Here is a 15,517-nt window from a genome sequence, read left to right on the forward strand (position 1 = left end):
GTTCTTTTAAGCTCCTGATCTGATAATTCCAAAATCTGTCATGTCTAAGTCTGGTGCTGATGGTTGCTTTCTTTTCAAACATTGTATTTTGCCTTTTAGTGTGCCTTATAATTTTTTTTGTTGGAAACTTAATATATTGAGTAAAAGCAATTGAGGTAGATGGGCCTTTAGAATGAGATTTTCTTTATCTAGGTGGGAGTTAAGCTATTAGTGTTGGCTATAAGTATGGGTATTGGGTTAAAATTTCCTTAGTGTTCTTAATTTTATCTCCTCATCATTGGCTTGTTTCTGTGTTTTTGCTCTTGCTAAGCTAAGAGCAAATCTTGCTAAGATTCTGTGGATCTGCCTTTCTAGTTTTGTGGGCAACAGTTTGCCTTGTGACCTCAGTTCTCTGAGAGATCTAAGAATAATTGTTAGTTTTTAATTTGTTCAGTCACTTTCTTGTGAGAAAAGAATGACAACTTCCAAGCTTTTTTCATGTTGGACCAGAAACCAGAAGTTAGAGAGGATAGTCAGCATTTGAGGATAGTCAGAAGTTGGAAAGGAGTCAGGAAGGCTCCTTTCAGTTATCTTTTTCTGTTTCTCTTTGACAAATCAGCCATCCTAGAGTTATAGCCTGAATCTCCAAATGAATATACCAGTCTCCTCCCATTCAACACAACCCTCACTGGTTTTACAAGTGCACCTAAGCTTGAACTTCTCCACATCTGTTATGAATAAAGTCAAATTTTTCTGGAAACGGACTGTTTTATAGGATTGTTGTATGACCTGCTTCTCCTTAAAGATCAAGCAAGATCTTTAAGCCACCTCTCTAGAGTTGGGAGTAGGCGTCAACAGCACATTTCTTTCTGAGTGACACCCCTACAGTAAAAGCTGAGCATCTGAGGTTGAGGGAATACTAGTCTTACATCTCAACTTGCCTCTCTCCAGATGGAACTACTACTGAAAAGGGATAAGGCCTGGGCCTATTATGCTCAATCATGCTACACCCAAGGGAGAGCCTCAATTTCATGAGTGGGCCTAGACAGAAGAAGGGAGTCCTACCACAAGACTACAATAACACAGACCTAGTCAACAGATAGCTGGGGGCTGTATTAAAAATGTTGCCATCCTCCTGGGAAGATAGCACTGAGAATGGAAACAGCAGCTAGAGAGAGCCCTGAGAGCTTGGTTGCCACAGTTTGGAGTTGAGTTACCATCATGTTGAGCTGGGAGGGGTGAGAAAGTGAGCATGTCCTGATTCAAATACCACAGGCTCCCACTGTTCTTACTGAGCTCTAGTAGGTTTTCTTGAATAAATTTTGTGTGCTCTATGTCCCCAGGACCATTTTCAGAGCTTTTAAATGGTTGTCCTTTATAATTCTCATCAGTTTTGCTATAAAGTATCTACAACATCCCTCAAGCTGTCATTATCATAATGTCATTATTACACCTAGCAAAAATATCAATGACTTTTCTATCATTTAATTCCCAGTTCATAACTTCCCAAAGTTGTAAGTAGTTGCTTTAATTTAAAAAATTTAAATTGGAGTAAAAGCCATTGATTTGTCCTCCAACAGTATATAATACAGAATTCTTTATCATGCCACCCAGGGGTGTTTTACCCACGTGTTAGAATCACATATGCGGTTGCTTTCATTACTGCGAAATTCTGTTTTGATTTAAATGTTTGAACAAGAGAATATCAAAGGTAAATAAAATGTCATCCAAAAAATTGTTTTCCTTTAATAGTTTCCTTTAATAGTTTTCCTTTAATAGTTAAATTTCAAAGTTCATTTGCTTAAAAAAAATGAAAACATCTATGATCAAATCTCAGTAATAATCAGGGAAGTATAAATTAAAAGTAAGAGATTGGGTGTGGTGATGCTTCTGTAGTCCCAGCTACTCGGGAGGTGAGGCAGGAGGATCACTTGAGTACAGGAATTTGAGGCCAGCCTGGGCAACACAACAGACCCTATCTCAAAAGTAAATAAAAAATAAAAGAGACTATTTTTCATACCACAGATACAGTGTTCCATATTGCTAGAAGTATAAACTTTTTCAACCTTTCCAAAAGATAATTTGGGAATAAAAATATTATAAAGAAGCCAGGCACTGGTGGCTGGTGGGGCTCAAGTGGTAGAGCACCTGGCTAGCAAGCATGAGGCCCTGAGTTAAAACTCCAGTACCACGAAATATATATATATATATACCAAATAGAGAGAGAAAGAATGTGTGTGTATGAGAAAGTATTTCCTTTTTTATTCACTAGCTTTCATTCCAAAATAATGGGACCTTTTTTAACCTATAAATTTTCATTTTAAGTCTCAAAGCAATAGTTTATGAACTCAACAGAATTCAACAGAGATAGTAAATGTTCAGGGGAAAAGAATTCAGTGTGGTTCAATTTTAGAAAGCAATGTTCAGGTAGCTCTGTATATGTGGAAGATCTAGACAGAAATGAACCAAAATGTAGATGCTTATTTTGGTAATTTTTTAGTACTATAAGATATTTTAATCTTACTGTATTTTCAGATTATTTCTATGAATGTATATTATGATTTCTGTGATCATAAAGAAAGGATAACATTTAGTTAAGAAGAGAAAAACAAATTGTAATTTGGTATTCCAAATCACTGTATGAAAGAAGTGTCTCAAATCTGGGCAAATACTGCGTCAGTTATTAAGAATACTGATTGTTTTTCTTTTTTCCCAGTGTTGCATCAGAGCCAAGAAAACTTTATGAAATGCCAAAATGCTCCAAATCAGAAAAAATAGAGGATGCTTTATTATGGGAATGTCCAGTGGTGAGATGGAGATTTGTTTTTAAAGCCTTTTGTTTCTGAAGTATTTTTAGCTTAGAAGAACTGGTTATTGTAAATATATCATATAAAAGGTTAAAATTTAAAAGTCATCATGATTCTTCAATCTTTAGAGGACCCAAAAAGGGAATGTATCTTTAGATTATCATTTTTCCCCAGGAACAAATATTATCTTAAATCATTAATGTTCTGGAAACATTTTTAAAATTAAATATATTTTTTAAATCTTGAAAACTAGGGAAATTTAGAAACTGATTAAAACTTTTATGGCAATGTAAGCTAGTTTATAATTCTTAGTATTTAAGAGATCATTCCATTTACCATACTGAAACAACAAGTTATTTTGTGCAACAATTGTATTATATAGATCTTTTTGTGTGTGTGATACTGGGGTTTGAACTCCAGGCCTCAAACTTGCTAGGCAGGCACTATACCACTTGAGCCATTCTGCCCTAGACCTTTGAAAATGGATTGTTACAAGTTTCCTACATGAATCTAGTTAGAGAAATAATAAGATAAAAATGAAGTGATGGGATAAATTCCTTCTATCAGCTCTAACGTGTATTTTTCAGATCAGTGTTTTTGTAGGATGGTACCAGGTATACAAGTGCCACAGGAGTTGGGAGAAGTTGAGTTGTGGAACATTCTGAGTTCAAAAAGTTAAAAAGTTTTGTTATATAGTTACTTCTCAGAGTTTTTAATACTAATACTTATAATAATAATGTTAATAAAGATTATGAAACCATTTCCCCAAACACTTTTAATCGTAGAGCTTCCTTTTTTGAGGGAGATTTCTAAATACCAGTTTTCCGTGACATCGTTCTGAGAAATGCATTGGAAAATAGCACAACAAAGTAATTATGTCTTTGAATCTAATTGGTTGTTCTTCAGCAAAAATAAAACTCCAATATGTGACCAAAAGTAATGGTTAAAGGTTAAAGGTGATATTCTAAATTTAGTGTTAGAAATTTTTTTCTGCCAGGGTGGTAGTGTATGCCTGTAATTCCAGCACTTGGGAGACTAAGACAAGAGGATCAAAGTTTGAGGCCCATCCAGGCAAAAAGTTACTAAGACCCCATCTCAACAAATAAGCTGTGCATTGTAATGCATGCCTATGATCATGGTCTGACTCCAGCCCTGGGCAAAAACATGAGACCCTATCAAAAAAAAAAAAAGCTAAAACAAAAATGGGGGTTGGAGTATGGCTCAAGTCGTAGAGCACCTGCCTTGCAAGTGATAGGGCCTGAGTTCAAATCGCAGTACCACAAAGAAAAGAAAAAAAAATTCCAGGCTGTTGTTTTTACAAAAAATTTTAGTTTTCTGGAATTGCTGTTTTCTTTTTCCCCCCCGATATGTAGTCTCTGTTCATAGAATGCTCCTTTTTAAAACTTCGAAAGCTTGAAATCAGTTTTCTTCCTTCCTATTGAAAGTTATAAATAACTGTTATGCCTCCAGCAATTTAAAACATTTTAATCCATGATCATTCCAGTGAGGGTAGAGAGATCATAGATTTCTTAATTAAGAATGTTTTGAATACACCATCACAAAACACCAAAAATTTAAACCAATCCTGCAAAAATTAAGTTTCCAGTAACTTCATTCCTATTTTCATTTCTTTAACATTTAAATACTTGTTCTCATTTGTGGTAAAGCAAGACTTTCCATTAAGAAGAACTAAGAGGAATATTATATTGTTAACGTACTATTGTATTGTGAAACTACTTTTCAGTTGGTACCCTCCTTTTTGAGACAGAGTGTGAAAAGCAATTTTTGATTTAGGAAAATAGTGCAAAATTATTATGTATGCTGTTTCATATGCTTTTTAAATGGACAAGGTATAAATAGCACATTTTAAGCTTTTAACTCTGCATGAAATGGTACTTACATAAGACATTGTAGAATAAAATATGTGCAACATTACCTATAAATTGAGTGTAAGATTTCCAGTAGTTAATAAGTTTAAAGGGGAGGGAGGGGGGTCTTGGCAGCTCATGTCTGTAAGCCCAGCTCCGTAAGAGCCCATGATAGGAGGATTGGGGTCTGAGGCTTGTCCTGGGCAAAACCCCGAGACCCTATCTGAAACAAACAAACAAAAAGCTACTATAATGTGGTTCAAGAGGTAGAGTGCCTGCCTACCTAGCAAGCAGGAAGCCCTGAGTTCCAACCCTAGTACCTCCACACACACAGAGAGAAATAAAAAGCAAACATTTCTCATTTGAAAGGGAAGACAAATCTCTAGGAGCATGTGCAAAATAACTGTACCAGTTTCTTTTTATTCACTTTTTCCCTAAGCATATACTACTTTAATTTCAACTTCTTTATTCTTATCTTTCCTCTTACAACTAATTCCACAATCCAAAGTCAAGGCTTTTCTCCTCTTTCTTGTCCTGTATTAGGCCTCCACCTTGTGGTAACACATTAATGACAGGATTGCCCAAGCAGCTGACCTCTCCTTTTCCTGGGCTATTTGTTGGTAACACAGGTTATCATTAAAACCAGGTTTCATCTTGTCTTTTCATTTCCTGATTTTAGCTTCTCATTTGAGGTTAGAGTAGAATCACAGTTGAATATTGAAATAATTTTCATTTTGCCACATTAACTTCCACCTAAAGGGAAACAAGTTCTATAATGAAAAGGGGACAATATGAATGTCTGTTCTGGCATGTAACTCTTAATAGCAATACTGTTAGATATGATTTTAAGTGTTATTACACATGATGTTAAGTGTTATTTTCACAGCAATAGTGTCATTATTAATACTCCTACTGTTACTACTGGCTAACATTTTTTGAATAATTAGTAACAAGTTATTTCAAGCACTATGAAGTGTTTTATATGAATAAACTCATTTAGTTCAGGCACTATTAAGTGTTTTATATGAATAAACTCATTTAGTAAGTTAATGATGAAAATAATTACCCTCAGTCTTATCTTTCCTTATCTTAATTGTTTACTCATACGTTTAATATTTTCTTTAGTTCACTTATTTTACCAACTTTAAGTATTTTGCTCTTTTCTTTGGATATTGGTTGCTACAAATTGCTCGTGGCTCAGTGGTTTTAGTTTTATGCCTCATTTATTTTTTTAGGGGGATGTTTTTACCAGTCCATCAGATTATGAGTCCTCACTCATAGCACTGACTGCTAATAATTGGCTACTTCGTATATCAGCAACCACAGGGAAAATCTTGGAGAAAATATACCTTGCTTCTTATTGCAAATTCAGGTATTTACTGTGAGTTTGTTATTTAAAATTTTGTTGTAAAAATTTGAAACTTGTGGCCTAGGAAATTTTTAGTCTCCCCCCCAACACACAACACACACACACACACATACATACACATATACACACCACTTTTCTGGTATATATCCTGGTCTCAATTTTATAAGCCTATTCTTTATCTCTTTTTCTTCTCTCACTTTCCTATACTTGAAGATCTGACAATACAGACCCACTATCATTTAACTTTGTGTCCCTAATAAGTAACTAACTTATACATGGTAGTTGACAAACTTTTTTTGTTATTTAAGTGCTACTATTTTACAAACAGTATTTTCTCTCTGTAGGGTATACTTTATGGTAGGTTTTCCTGGAAGGTAGTCTGTTTCAGTTAAATTATTTGCTTAGTACAATCCAAAAATTGTTAAACTATAAATTAGATGTCAATTTTTGAAGTGAATATGTGTATGTAATTTGTGAAAGTAATTTTTAAAATACTTTTTTGTAACTCCCATTTTAAAGTAGAAATGGTTATTTTTCTAAGGTTTGAATGAATACTCTTAGATCAAAACCAATTTTTATTCATTAAGACTCAGAGGATTAAAATTTATATTTTAAATAGAGATATATCCATATAGGGATCTGGAAGGAATATTTTTAGCTTAAACAACTTTTTTAAAAAAACAAATTACTTTGCTTTTATAATTTAAGTGAATAGAAAACTTTATGAAATATCTATAATGTTTTACTTTTAAGTATAAGGAAACTGATTCAAAACATTAAATATCTCTTAATTCTTTTAAAAGGTACTTGAGCTGGGACACTCCTCAAGAAGTTATTGCAGTCAAGTCAGCTCAGAACAAAGGCTCAGCAGTGGCCCGGCAGGTACACATCATTAAACATTCAATAAACCAAGAATTTGCTGCCTTAGGAATTTCTGCACATTAGTTATGAAAGAACTAGATCTTGATTTTTTTTTAGATCTTGATTTTTTTTTAGCATGCTATTAAAGTTTGAAGGTAATTTTTTTCTGAAGCATGCTATTAAAATAGTCTCAGTCTCTCTCTCTCTCTCTCTCTCTCACACCCTCCTTTCCTCCTACTCCTTCTCCTCCCTCCTTTTTCCCCCTCCCTCCCTCCCTTTCTTTCTTTAATGCTCTCTCTTTATACCCTCATTATGTTGCCCTCTGCTTTGGTAAAATTCATAAAATTGAAGTAGTGTAGCAGAGTAGCAAAACATTTTATGAGAATTATAAAAGTGTCTTGTCTAATGTATTTTTCTAAGCATTTAAATTCCTGAAGAGTAGTACTTAAGTCTAATTCCATAGTGGTAATTGTTAAGGTTTTTTATTTACCATTATTTGATAATGTTAGTAAAAGTTTTGTCGATATTTTTAAATTTTAGACTGTTTTTCCACAATCCTTAACTAACAAATTGTAGTAATGCTTGATAAGGATATATAAACTATATCTTTGGGTTTTAGGAACATGGAAGGAGTCTGATTTACATCTTGAAAAGCTTAGCTTAACAAAAATATATCCCTTTGAAAGGGAGATTCTTGGGCTTTAAATATTACAGGTTTTTTGGGGGTTTTTTTATTTGTTGTTTTCTAACTTTTAGTTATGGTGATGGGGCAGTCACCTTGGTCTACCACAAATTTAAGAAATTCCCTTGAAGCCTCTACTGGGGAAGTACAACAGATTATTTTATATTTCATAATGAAAATCAAATAACTAGAACTTGTTCTTCAAAGTAAGGGTGCTCTCTTCATGCACAGAAATCACTCAAGCTTTTATTGTTGATACTCTTATTTCATATGGACTGATATCAGTGTAACTAATTTCAGTGACAGGAGTAAAACTCCATGTCTTTCAGTTAGGTTCTTTATTGTTAGAACTCCAATTTGCGATATAATTACACAATATTTTGTTGCTAAGAAGTGTTTACTGTTATGTTTACTTTATGTGTATCTGAAGAGCTGAAGGTTTAATGGACATTTTAAATATGTTTGCCTTCCTGTTTAAGAAACCTTTCAATTTGATAGATAGATGGATGTTTTCAATTCATTATACCTCTGCATAACTGCATGCTAGGGCAGATGAATGTTTCAACTCATGAAAATGGAGTGTTTCTGAAGTCCTTTAGAGAGCTGCCTATAATTTTAGTCTTTCCTTTTAGGCAGGCGTTCAGCAGCCTGTTTTATTGTACCTTGCAGTGTTCCAAGTTCTACCTTTTTCACTTGTAGGGATTCTAGAGATCAACAAAAGGGTAAGAAATCATTTCTTATTTGATTGCAATATTTCATTGACAATAAGATGTAATGTCATCATTAATTATTTAGTAGATGCTTTGATTGGGAATGTTTCCCTGTCTATAATATATTCATTGATTGGGTTTATTTCATATCAAAATAAATAAGAACATTTGATTTGAGAAGAGAGCCTAATTATCCCTTTCTCTTTCTGCATGTTTTTATGCCTCTCAGGTGGACAGTGTTGGAAAACTGTGGTCATTAACAAAGTGCTGTTTTATAAAATTAGGAAATGCCTAAGGCATTTTTTTCAGAAGGAAAATTTCTAAAGTTTGTTAAAATGATCAATAAGATGTAATAAAATGTCTCATTTTAATTGCAAGGTATAGATCTAAAATTAGTTTTATGTTATATAAACATCATAATTAGATATGTAAATTTTCCAACTCATTCGGTTTTGGGGTTTGTTATTTTTCTTAATTTGTAGAGTAGTTATATATGAGGAAAGAAGGACAAATTTCAGTTGAGTAAAAAGAATTAATAATCCTATTTTCCTTTTAAAAATTGTGACTTACTCTGGGTGAATAGTTATTATTAAGCTCTTCTAATCTTAAGCACCTTAAGTATTGTAGAGGATGGGATCTTGAGGATCTACTAATGTTCACCAGTAAACAAGATGAATATATTTAAACATTTTTATATTATGTAAGCATGATATACTAAATTGCATAAACTAAAGAATGAAAATAGTTTTCATTTATTAATTGTTTATCTTGTGCCAGGCACTTTGAGTACTTTAAAGCATTGTAACATAATCTCCTAAGAAGTTAAGCAGCTAATCCTGAAGGTAGTAAATGGGAAGCTAGATTTTGAACCCAGATTTGACAACGTTTAAAACAAATTTTAAAAGACTAGCTACTTTATTATAGCACTCATTATTTCAAAATATGTTTGCATTACACAAGTCCTCCTTTTCAACATGTAGAACCAGGATCAATAAATTAAAAAATCATGAGCTACTCAACTCAAAGCAAACCATAATTATCTTTCTAAGATAATGACTCAAAAAAAAAGGCACAGCTCATAATTTAATTGTTCTTTTTATGCCTGTGGATTACAACAGGAGTGAACACTTAGCAAAGTCATAAATTATTTCTGTTTATTCTTACATATCCAAAGTAATCATTTGAGGGATTTAGTTTTGATTACTATTACTTGGGATTAAAGTATGTCTTTTACTTGCTATGTAAATTAAGACTACCCAGGGGCCAGCATCCTGAGTAGTTTTAAGCTGTTTATCATGATGGTAAATCTTCACTAAGTAATCTTTCTTGAGTAGAATTAGAAACAGATTTTCATTTCTTACCTAGTTACTCTTTCATTGCTATGAGTATTTGTCTACATTTCCTTTTGCTAAATCATGACAAGATTCAGTGCATGAAACAGAAACTTTAGGAAATAATGAGACTCACTCCAGGTTAGCTAGGTTAATGTTTGTAAATGTCAACATGTTTTGTTTTTATGTATGACTGAAAAGTCGAGCAATATTAGAAATTTAAAAACAAGATAGTGAAAACTTAGGAGTTGGCTGTTTCTCTTATAATTACTTTCTGAGATCCAATCTTTTTACTCTACTTTGCTAAATTTTTTTGTCTTTCTAAAGAACATCTTTGTGTACAAAATACGTCCCTGCCAGGAAATATATGGTAAATATTCACTTAGAATTACATGGCCTTACTGTATGCCAGTGTTCCATGTGGGAATAGGATTTATTAGTAACAAAGCTATGAAACACATGCATGCTGGTATATCACTTTGAGAGCTATGTGCTATGCTTCCACTAGTGCACCCATCTGAGAATCTGGTGGCTTATTGCTCACCCCCTAATCACACCCTAGTCTCCAGTTGCTGAGTTATAATTAAGTTCTAATGCTAGGCAGCAATGTGTGGTGGTGACCTAAACATAAAGCATGAATACAAACCATTGTGAACACTCAAGAGGATTGGCCTTCTGGCCTTTTCTTAGGTAATATCTGCCTTTCCCCCCAGATTTTCGGAAACATTACAGATGCTACTTTGTCTCATGGAATACTGATTGTGATGTACGGCTCGGGATTAGTCAGACTCTATAGCTTCCAAGCCATCACTGAACAGGTAGAGAAAACTGCAATTTGTCATATTGTAATTAGTATGAGGTTTGGACTGAAGTATGATTTTTTTTTTAATGTAATGCTTTTAGAGTAAGGCTCTTGTATTGTTTTCAACTCTATAAAAATTGTAGAAATACAAAAGGAAAATAACCTTTAAGAAAGAGGTGAAGATAAACAGGTTTTTTAATGAAGACATTTTCTCTGTCATGTATATGTATATTTTATTTTTCTCTCTCCAGATAGCAAATACATAGGTGCTAAAGCCACCGTTTTTGTTTTGTTTTGTTTTTAGTTCATGCAACAGAAACTTGACTTAGGGTGTGCATGCAGATGGGGTGGGACTACTGGAACTGTAGGAGAGGCTCCTTTTGGCATTCCTTGTAATATTAAAATAACAGGTATGGCTACTATATAGTATATTTTTGTCTTAAAAAATAAATGATTGTATAAATAGCTACTAATTGTAATCATCCAAATGTTTTTCTCTTTAATTATAAGCTGATTCATTTTACTCCTGTACAGCACATTCCTCACTATTGAATAAGTGTCAACAAGGTTCTATCAGTTACTTATTGAAGAGAAGGCCTGAGGATGCTGAGCCTTACTTGGCCAGAGACCTTTGGCAAGTCACTTTGTCTTTCTGATCCTTGATTTCCTTATCTGGAAAATGATGAGTTGCTGCAAGTGTTGCCATCTTAACTTCCTTATAACTTAATGTCTTATAATTGTGTGCAATTTACCCATCTCTAAGAACAGTGTCTTCCAAGGACAATATTACCATGCCACCTGCACATAGACAGAATCTAGATACAGAGAGAACCTCTCAATATATTTATAAATTGACAAAGCAAAAAAAGAAAATTATACATGATTATATAAATATAATGAAAATGTTCTGTATTTAACTAGCTTATTAAATTCAGCAACTTACTAAAAAAGAAATCAGCTACTACTCAGATTTAGCAATATATATTAAAAGAAATCATTACTGTTTCAGAAATACAAGGATGGTTTAATGAATGCAAATCGATATAAAAAGCACAAATTAAAAGAGAAGATGTATTTTATTATCCTAATATATTTTATCTTTATTCTTAGTTCATTAAGAATCATTCCTCATCTATCATGTTGAGGACATTTCCTTCTGTTTCCAACCAGTAAACATCATTTCTTTAAATGAAACGCCAAAGTTTTTCTGATACAGGCAAAATAAGACAGAATTTATTCTGTCATTATTATTTACTGTTGTATCATCAGCAGATCAAGAAGTAGAAATGGAAGATGGAAGTGTAAGAAAAGAATGGTCTTTTTATAACAGAACAATTATAAGCTGTGGAGAGAGTTCAGTATAGCCAATTAAGTTATCCATGAATGTTAAAGTAAATGTTTTTAAAATTGCTCAAGTTTTCAAATGCCTTGGGCAAGCTGATTTAGGCAGTTTTATGAAAATTCAGCAATACCTCCTCGCCCTGCAATACCTCCTCTATTGAATACAAATACACTTGCAGGATATCTATTAAGAATTTTTAAATTATAGGTGTCATTGGTAACTGAAATGGGTTATTTTGAAAAGAGTTTCCCAAAATGGGTAGTACTGTTCTTGTTGAAATGCAGAAAATAGGGGAATAAAGCAAAAAGCAAGATGAAGACAAAGCACATAGAGACTGAAGGATTGTGCTGTAGTTTTGGTCTGTATTTGTAGAAAGAAGAATGGATTTGGGATCAGAATCTTAGTCTGATGCTAATAAGAGTAAAAAACAAATCCACTGTTAGCTGGTGGTATGACAGTGGGCCAATTACTTAACCTCTGTGGGCCTTACATTGCTTAACTTTAATAATGTTTGTAAACATAATCTATGAATTTGTTTGTCATTGTAAAACAGAATAAATGATTTTTGGACATCTGCCTAAGAAAAATACCATGTTTCAATGGAAGCTATGAGTGTTTATTTTACATTCTAGAGACTGCAATCCTATTTTTCTCCAAATTAGTTGTTTTCAGTATAATTAAGGTCTATGTGCTGTAATATTTTAACTTCAAATACTTTTCTTAGTACAAAAATAGTTTATTTTCATTACATAAAAATTAGAAAATAAAGATAAGCAAAAGAAAGAAAATTTAAGATATTCATAGCATTGGGCGCTGGCAGGTCACACCCGTAATTCTTGCTACTCAGGAAGCAGAGATCAGGAGGATCGAGGTTCAAAGCCAGCCCAGGCAAATAGTTCGCAAGACCCTATCTCAAAAAGAAATCCTTCACGAAAAAGGGCTGGTGGAGTGGCTCAAGGTGTAGACCCTGAGTTCAAGCCCCAGTACCGCTAAATAAATAAATAAATAAATAAAATTAAAATTTCATAGCACTCTTATGTGAAGTTAATTGTTATCACCTTAGTGTGTTTTTTTTTTTTCTTAGTGTTTTTTTTAGTTTGTTGGAGATACTAAGGTTTGAACCCAGGGCTTCATGCTTGCTAGGCAGGCGTTCTACTTACTGCCTGAGCCTCTCCACCAGCCCTTTCATAGTCTTATAATGTTTGCATGTATTTCTATATACTTACTACCAAAAAAAAAATACAATAAATGCTCTGATATAACTCACTTTTAAAATCAGCTCTGTTGAAGTATAATTTACATGTAATTAAAATGTCCCCATTATAACTGAAGTTTGGCTTTTGTCAAATGTATACATTCATGAAATCAATTCAGAATCTTCATCTTCCAAAAAAGTTCCCCTGTTCTCTCCCAGTCAGTTCTCTTCTTACCCCAGCCCCAAGCAACTAATGATCTACTTTCTTTCACTGTATATTATATTTTCTAGAATATCAAATAAATGGAATCATATGATGTGTACTTGTTTCTCTGGCTTCTGTCACTTAGGATATTACAGTAAGCTCACCTTACTTGTGGTTTTGTTACATATGATTTTCACTTAAGTGTGCTGCAAATAAAAATTTTAAATTTCAAAAACAAAAATTAATTCCCATATGCTTATTACGCAGCTCATTTGATGCAGGGATACTTTGTCAGTCCTGCAGCATTATCAGTTATGTTAAATCATTGTGTGATCTGCTGTGTTTCCCCCCCATCTTTTTTTTTTTTGACAGTACTGGAATTTTAACTCAGGGGTTCAGAGTAGGTACTGTACCACTTGAACCACACCTCCAGTCACTTTTTTTTTTTTTTTTGGTGGTAGTGGGGTTTGTACATGGGGCTTCATGCTTGCTAGGCAGGCATTCTACCTCTTGAGCCATACCACCAGCCCCCCATTTTTTTTTGTATGTGTGTATGAAAATATGGTTCCCCCAAAGCAAATGGTGTCCAAAAAGCAAGGTAAAAATAAATGTGCTCAATTGAAGTAATAAAGTGAAATTTTTAGATCTGTTGGAAAGGCAACATGTTTTTAGCAGAAGTTGTTTGGTGTTATGGAGAAAATGAATTCAAGTATCCACAGTAAGGTACTGAAACTTTATGCATCTTGAACATTTACATTTTCCCTTATCAGTGGGCTCATTGGAACCATAAATCCACGGATACAAAGGAAACATGAGTTTCATTTCATGTTGTTGCATGTATGTATAGCCTAACTTGCTTTTTAATGTTAATATATTATGAGTATTAAATAAGTGGGAGTGTAGCTCAGTGGTAGAGTACTGCCTAGAATACAGAAGGCCTTGGTTTGATCCCTAGCACCACAATAAATGTATAAATGGGTGATCTTATATAAACAATAAATAATAGATGACTCAGGTTTTTAAGTTCTAAAAGAAAACTTGGGATAATCTTTTTTTAAATCTCAGAATGGGAAAGAGCTTTCTAATTATGACACAAAACCATTAAAGGGGATTGATAAGTTTGATTACATAAAATTAAAGTACTACATGGCCAAGAAAAATCACCTCAAATATACATATCTCAAAAATCAATTAACAAGTAGAACATAGTTGCAAAATACACTCTAAAGAAGTAATTTTCTCATACAGTGAAGGAAGGAAGGAAGAGTGAGAGAGGAAGAAGGGAAGGAAGGAGGGAGGGAAAGAGAGAGGGGAGAAGGAAGAATTAGCTGGACACCCATGGCTCTTGGGAGGCTAAGCAGTTTGAGGCCAGCACTGGCAAATAGTTTGTGAGACACTAGCTCCAAAATAACTAAGTGGACTAGAGGCATGTCTCAAGCTGTAGAGTGCCTGCTTTGCAAGTGGGAAGCCCTGAATTAAAAATCTCAGTCCCTCCCCAAAAAAAGTAATTTCCTCAATATATAGTGATCTACAGATCAGTAAGAACAAGTGATGACAACTTTTAAAATGAGCAAAGTATAATACCAAGAAAAGGAAATACAAATGACTTAATTAGAGGAGTGCACTGCTCAAGGTCTGATAAGAGAAATGCATATTAAATTTAAGATACACCTTTTTAGATAGTAAAAGTTAGAACTTTTTTTTTTTTTTGTGGCACTGGGTTTGAACTCAAGTCCTCAGGCTTGCTGGGCAGGCACTCTTAGAGCTGTTCCACCATCCCTTTTTGTGATGAGTTTTTTCCAGATGGGGTCTCATGAACTATTTGCCCAGGACTGACTTCAAACCATTATCCTCCTGATCTCTGCCTCCTGAGTAGCTAGGATTACAGGCATGAGCCATCGGCATCCAGCTAATTCTTTTAATATAACATGATTGATGAAGGTTTAGAAAAGGCATTTCCATTTATTGGAGTTTTTATGAAGGACAGTTTGTCAGTACCATCAATTTTAAATGCTTAGACTCAGTCTAGCAATTCCACTTTTAGAAATTTATGCCAGATATATTCAAATGTGCAAGAAATGTTACAAATATAACATTGTTTCCAATAGCAAAAGACTGTAAACAATATACATTGGTAAGTGACAGTAGTATTTCATTATTGGCTTTGTCATAAATTTAATTGTTAAACTAGAGACAGGTAGACCAGGCATGGAGAGGCTAAAGCCTGTAATTCTAGCTACTAAGAAGAATTGCACTTCAAAGCCAGCCCAGGTCAAAAAAAAAAAGTTCACAAGACCTCATCTCAGTGAAAGCTGGGCATGGTGGTGGTGTGCACCTGTCATCCCAGGTGCATGGAAGCAAAAATA

At 33.8% G+C, this 15,517-nt stretch overlaps 1 protein-coding gene across 3 annotated transcripts in view; it reads left to right on the forward strand.

The window, feature by feature from the left end:
* Dcaf17 (DDB1 and CUL4 associated factor 17) overlaps positions 1-15,517 on the forward strand; it is a 71,629-nt gene that overhangs the window by 3,972 nt on the left and 52,140 nt on the right. Inside the window, exons 3-8 of one of the 3 annotated variants that reach the window (XM_020183079.2) lie at positions 2,696-2,786; positions 5,890-6,026; positions 6,827-6,905; positions 8,199-8,288; positions 10,321-10,425; positions 10,714-10,819. In XM_020183079.2, the coding sequence (XP_020038668.2) occupies positions 2,696-2,786; positions 5,890-6,026; positions 6,827-6,905; positions 8,199-8,288; positions 10,321-10,425; positions 10,714-10,819 (608 nt within the window). The remainder of the gene's footprint in view (positions 1-2,695; positions 2,787-5,889; positions 6,027-6,826; positions 6,906-8,198; positions 8,289-10,320; positions 10,426-10,713; positions 10,820-15,517) is intronic. The other 2 variants (XR_012447251.1, XM_074071083.1) reach the window with 2 other exon arrangements.

Source organism: Castor canadensis, chromosome 4 (assembly GCF_047511655.1).
Source record: "Castor canadensis chromosome 4, mCasCan1.hap1v2, whole genome shotgun sequence".
Taxonomy (NCBI): Eukaryota; Metazoa; Chordata; class Mammalia; order Rodentia; family Castoridae; genus Castor; species Castor canadensis.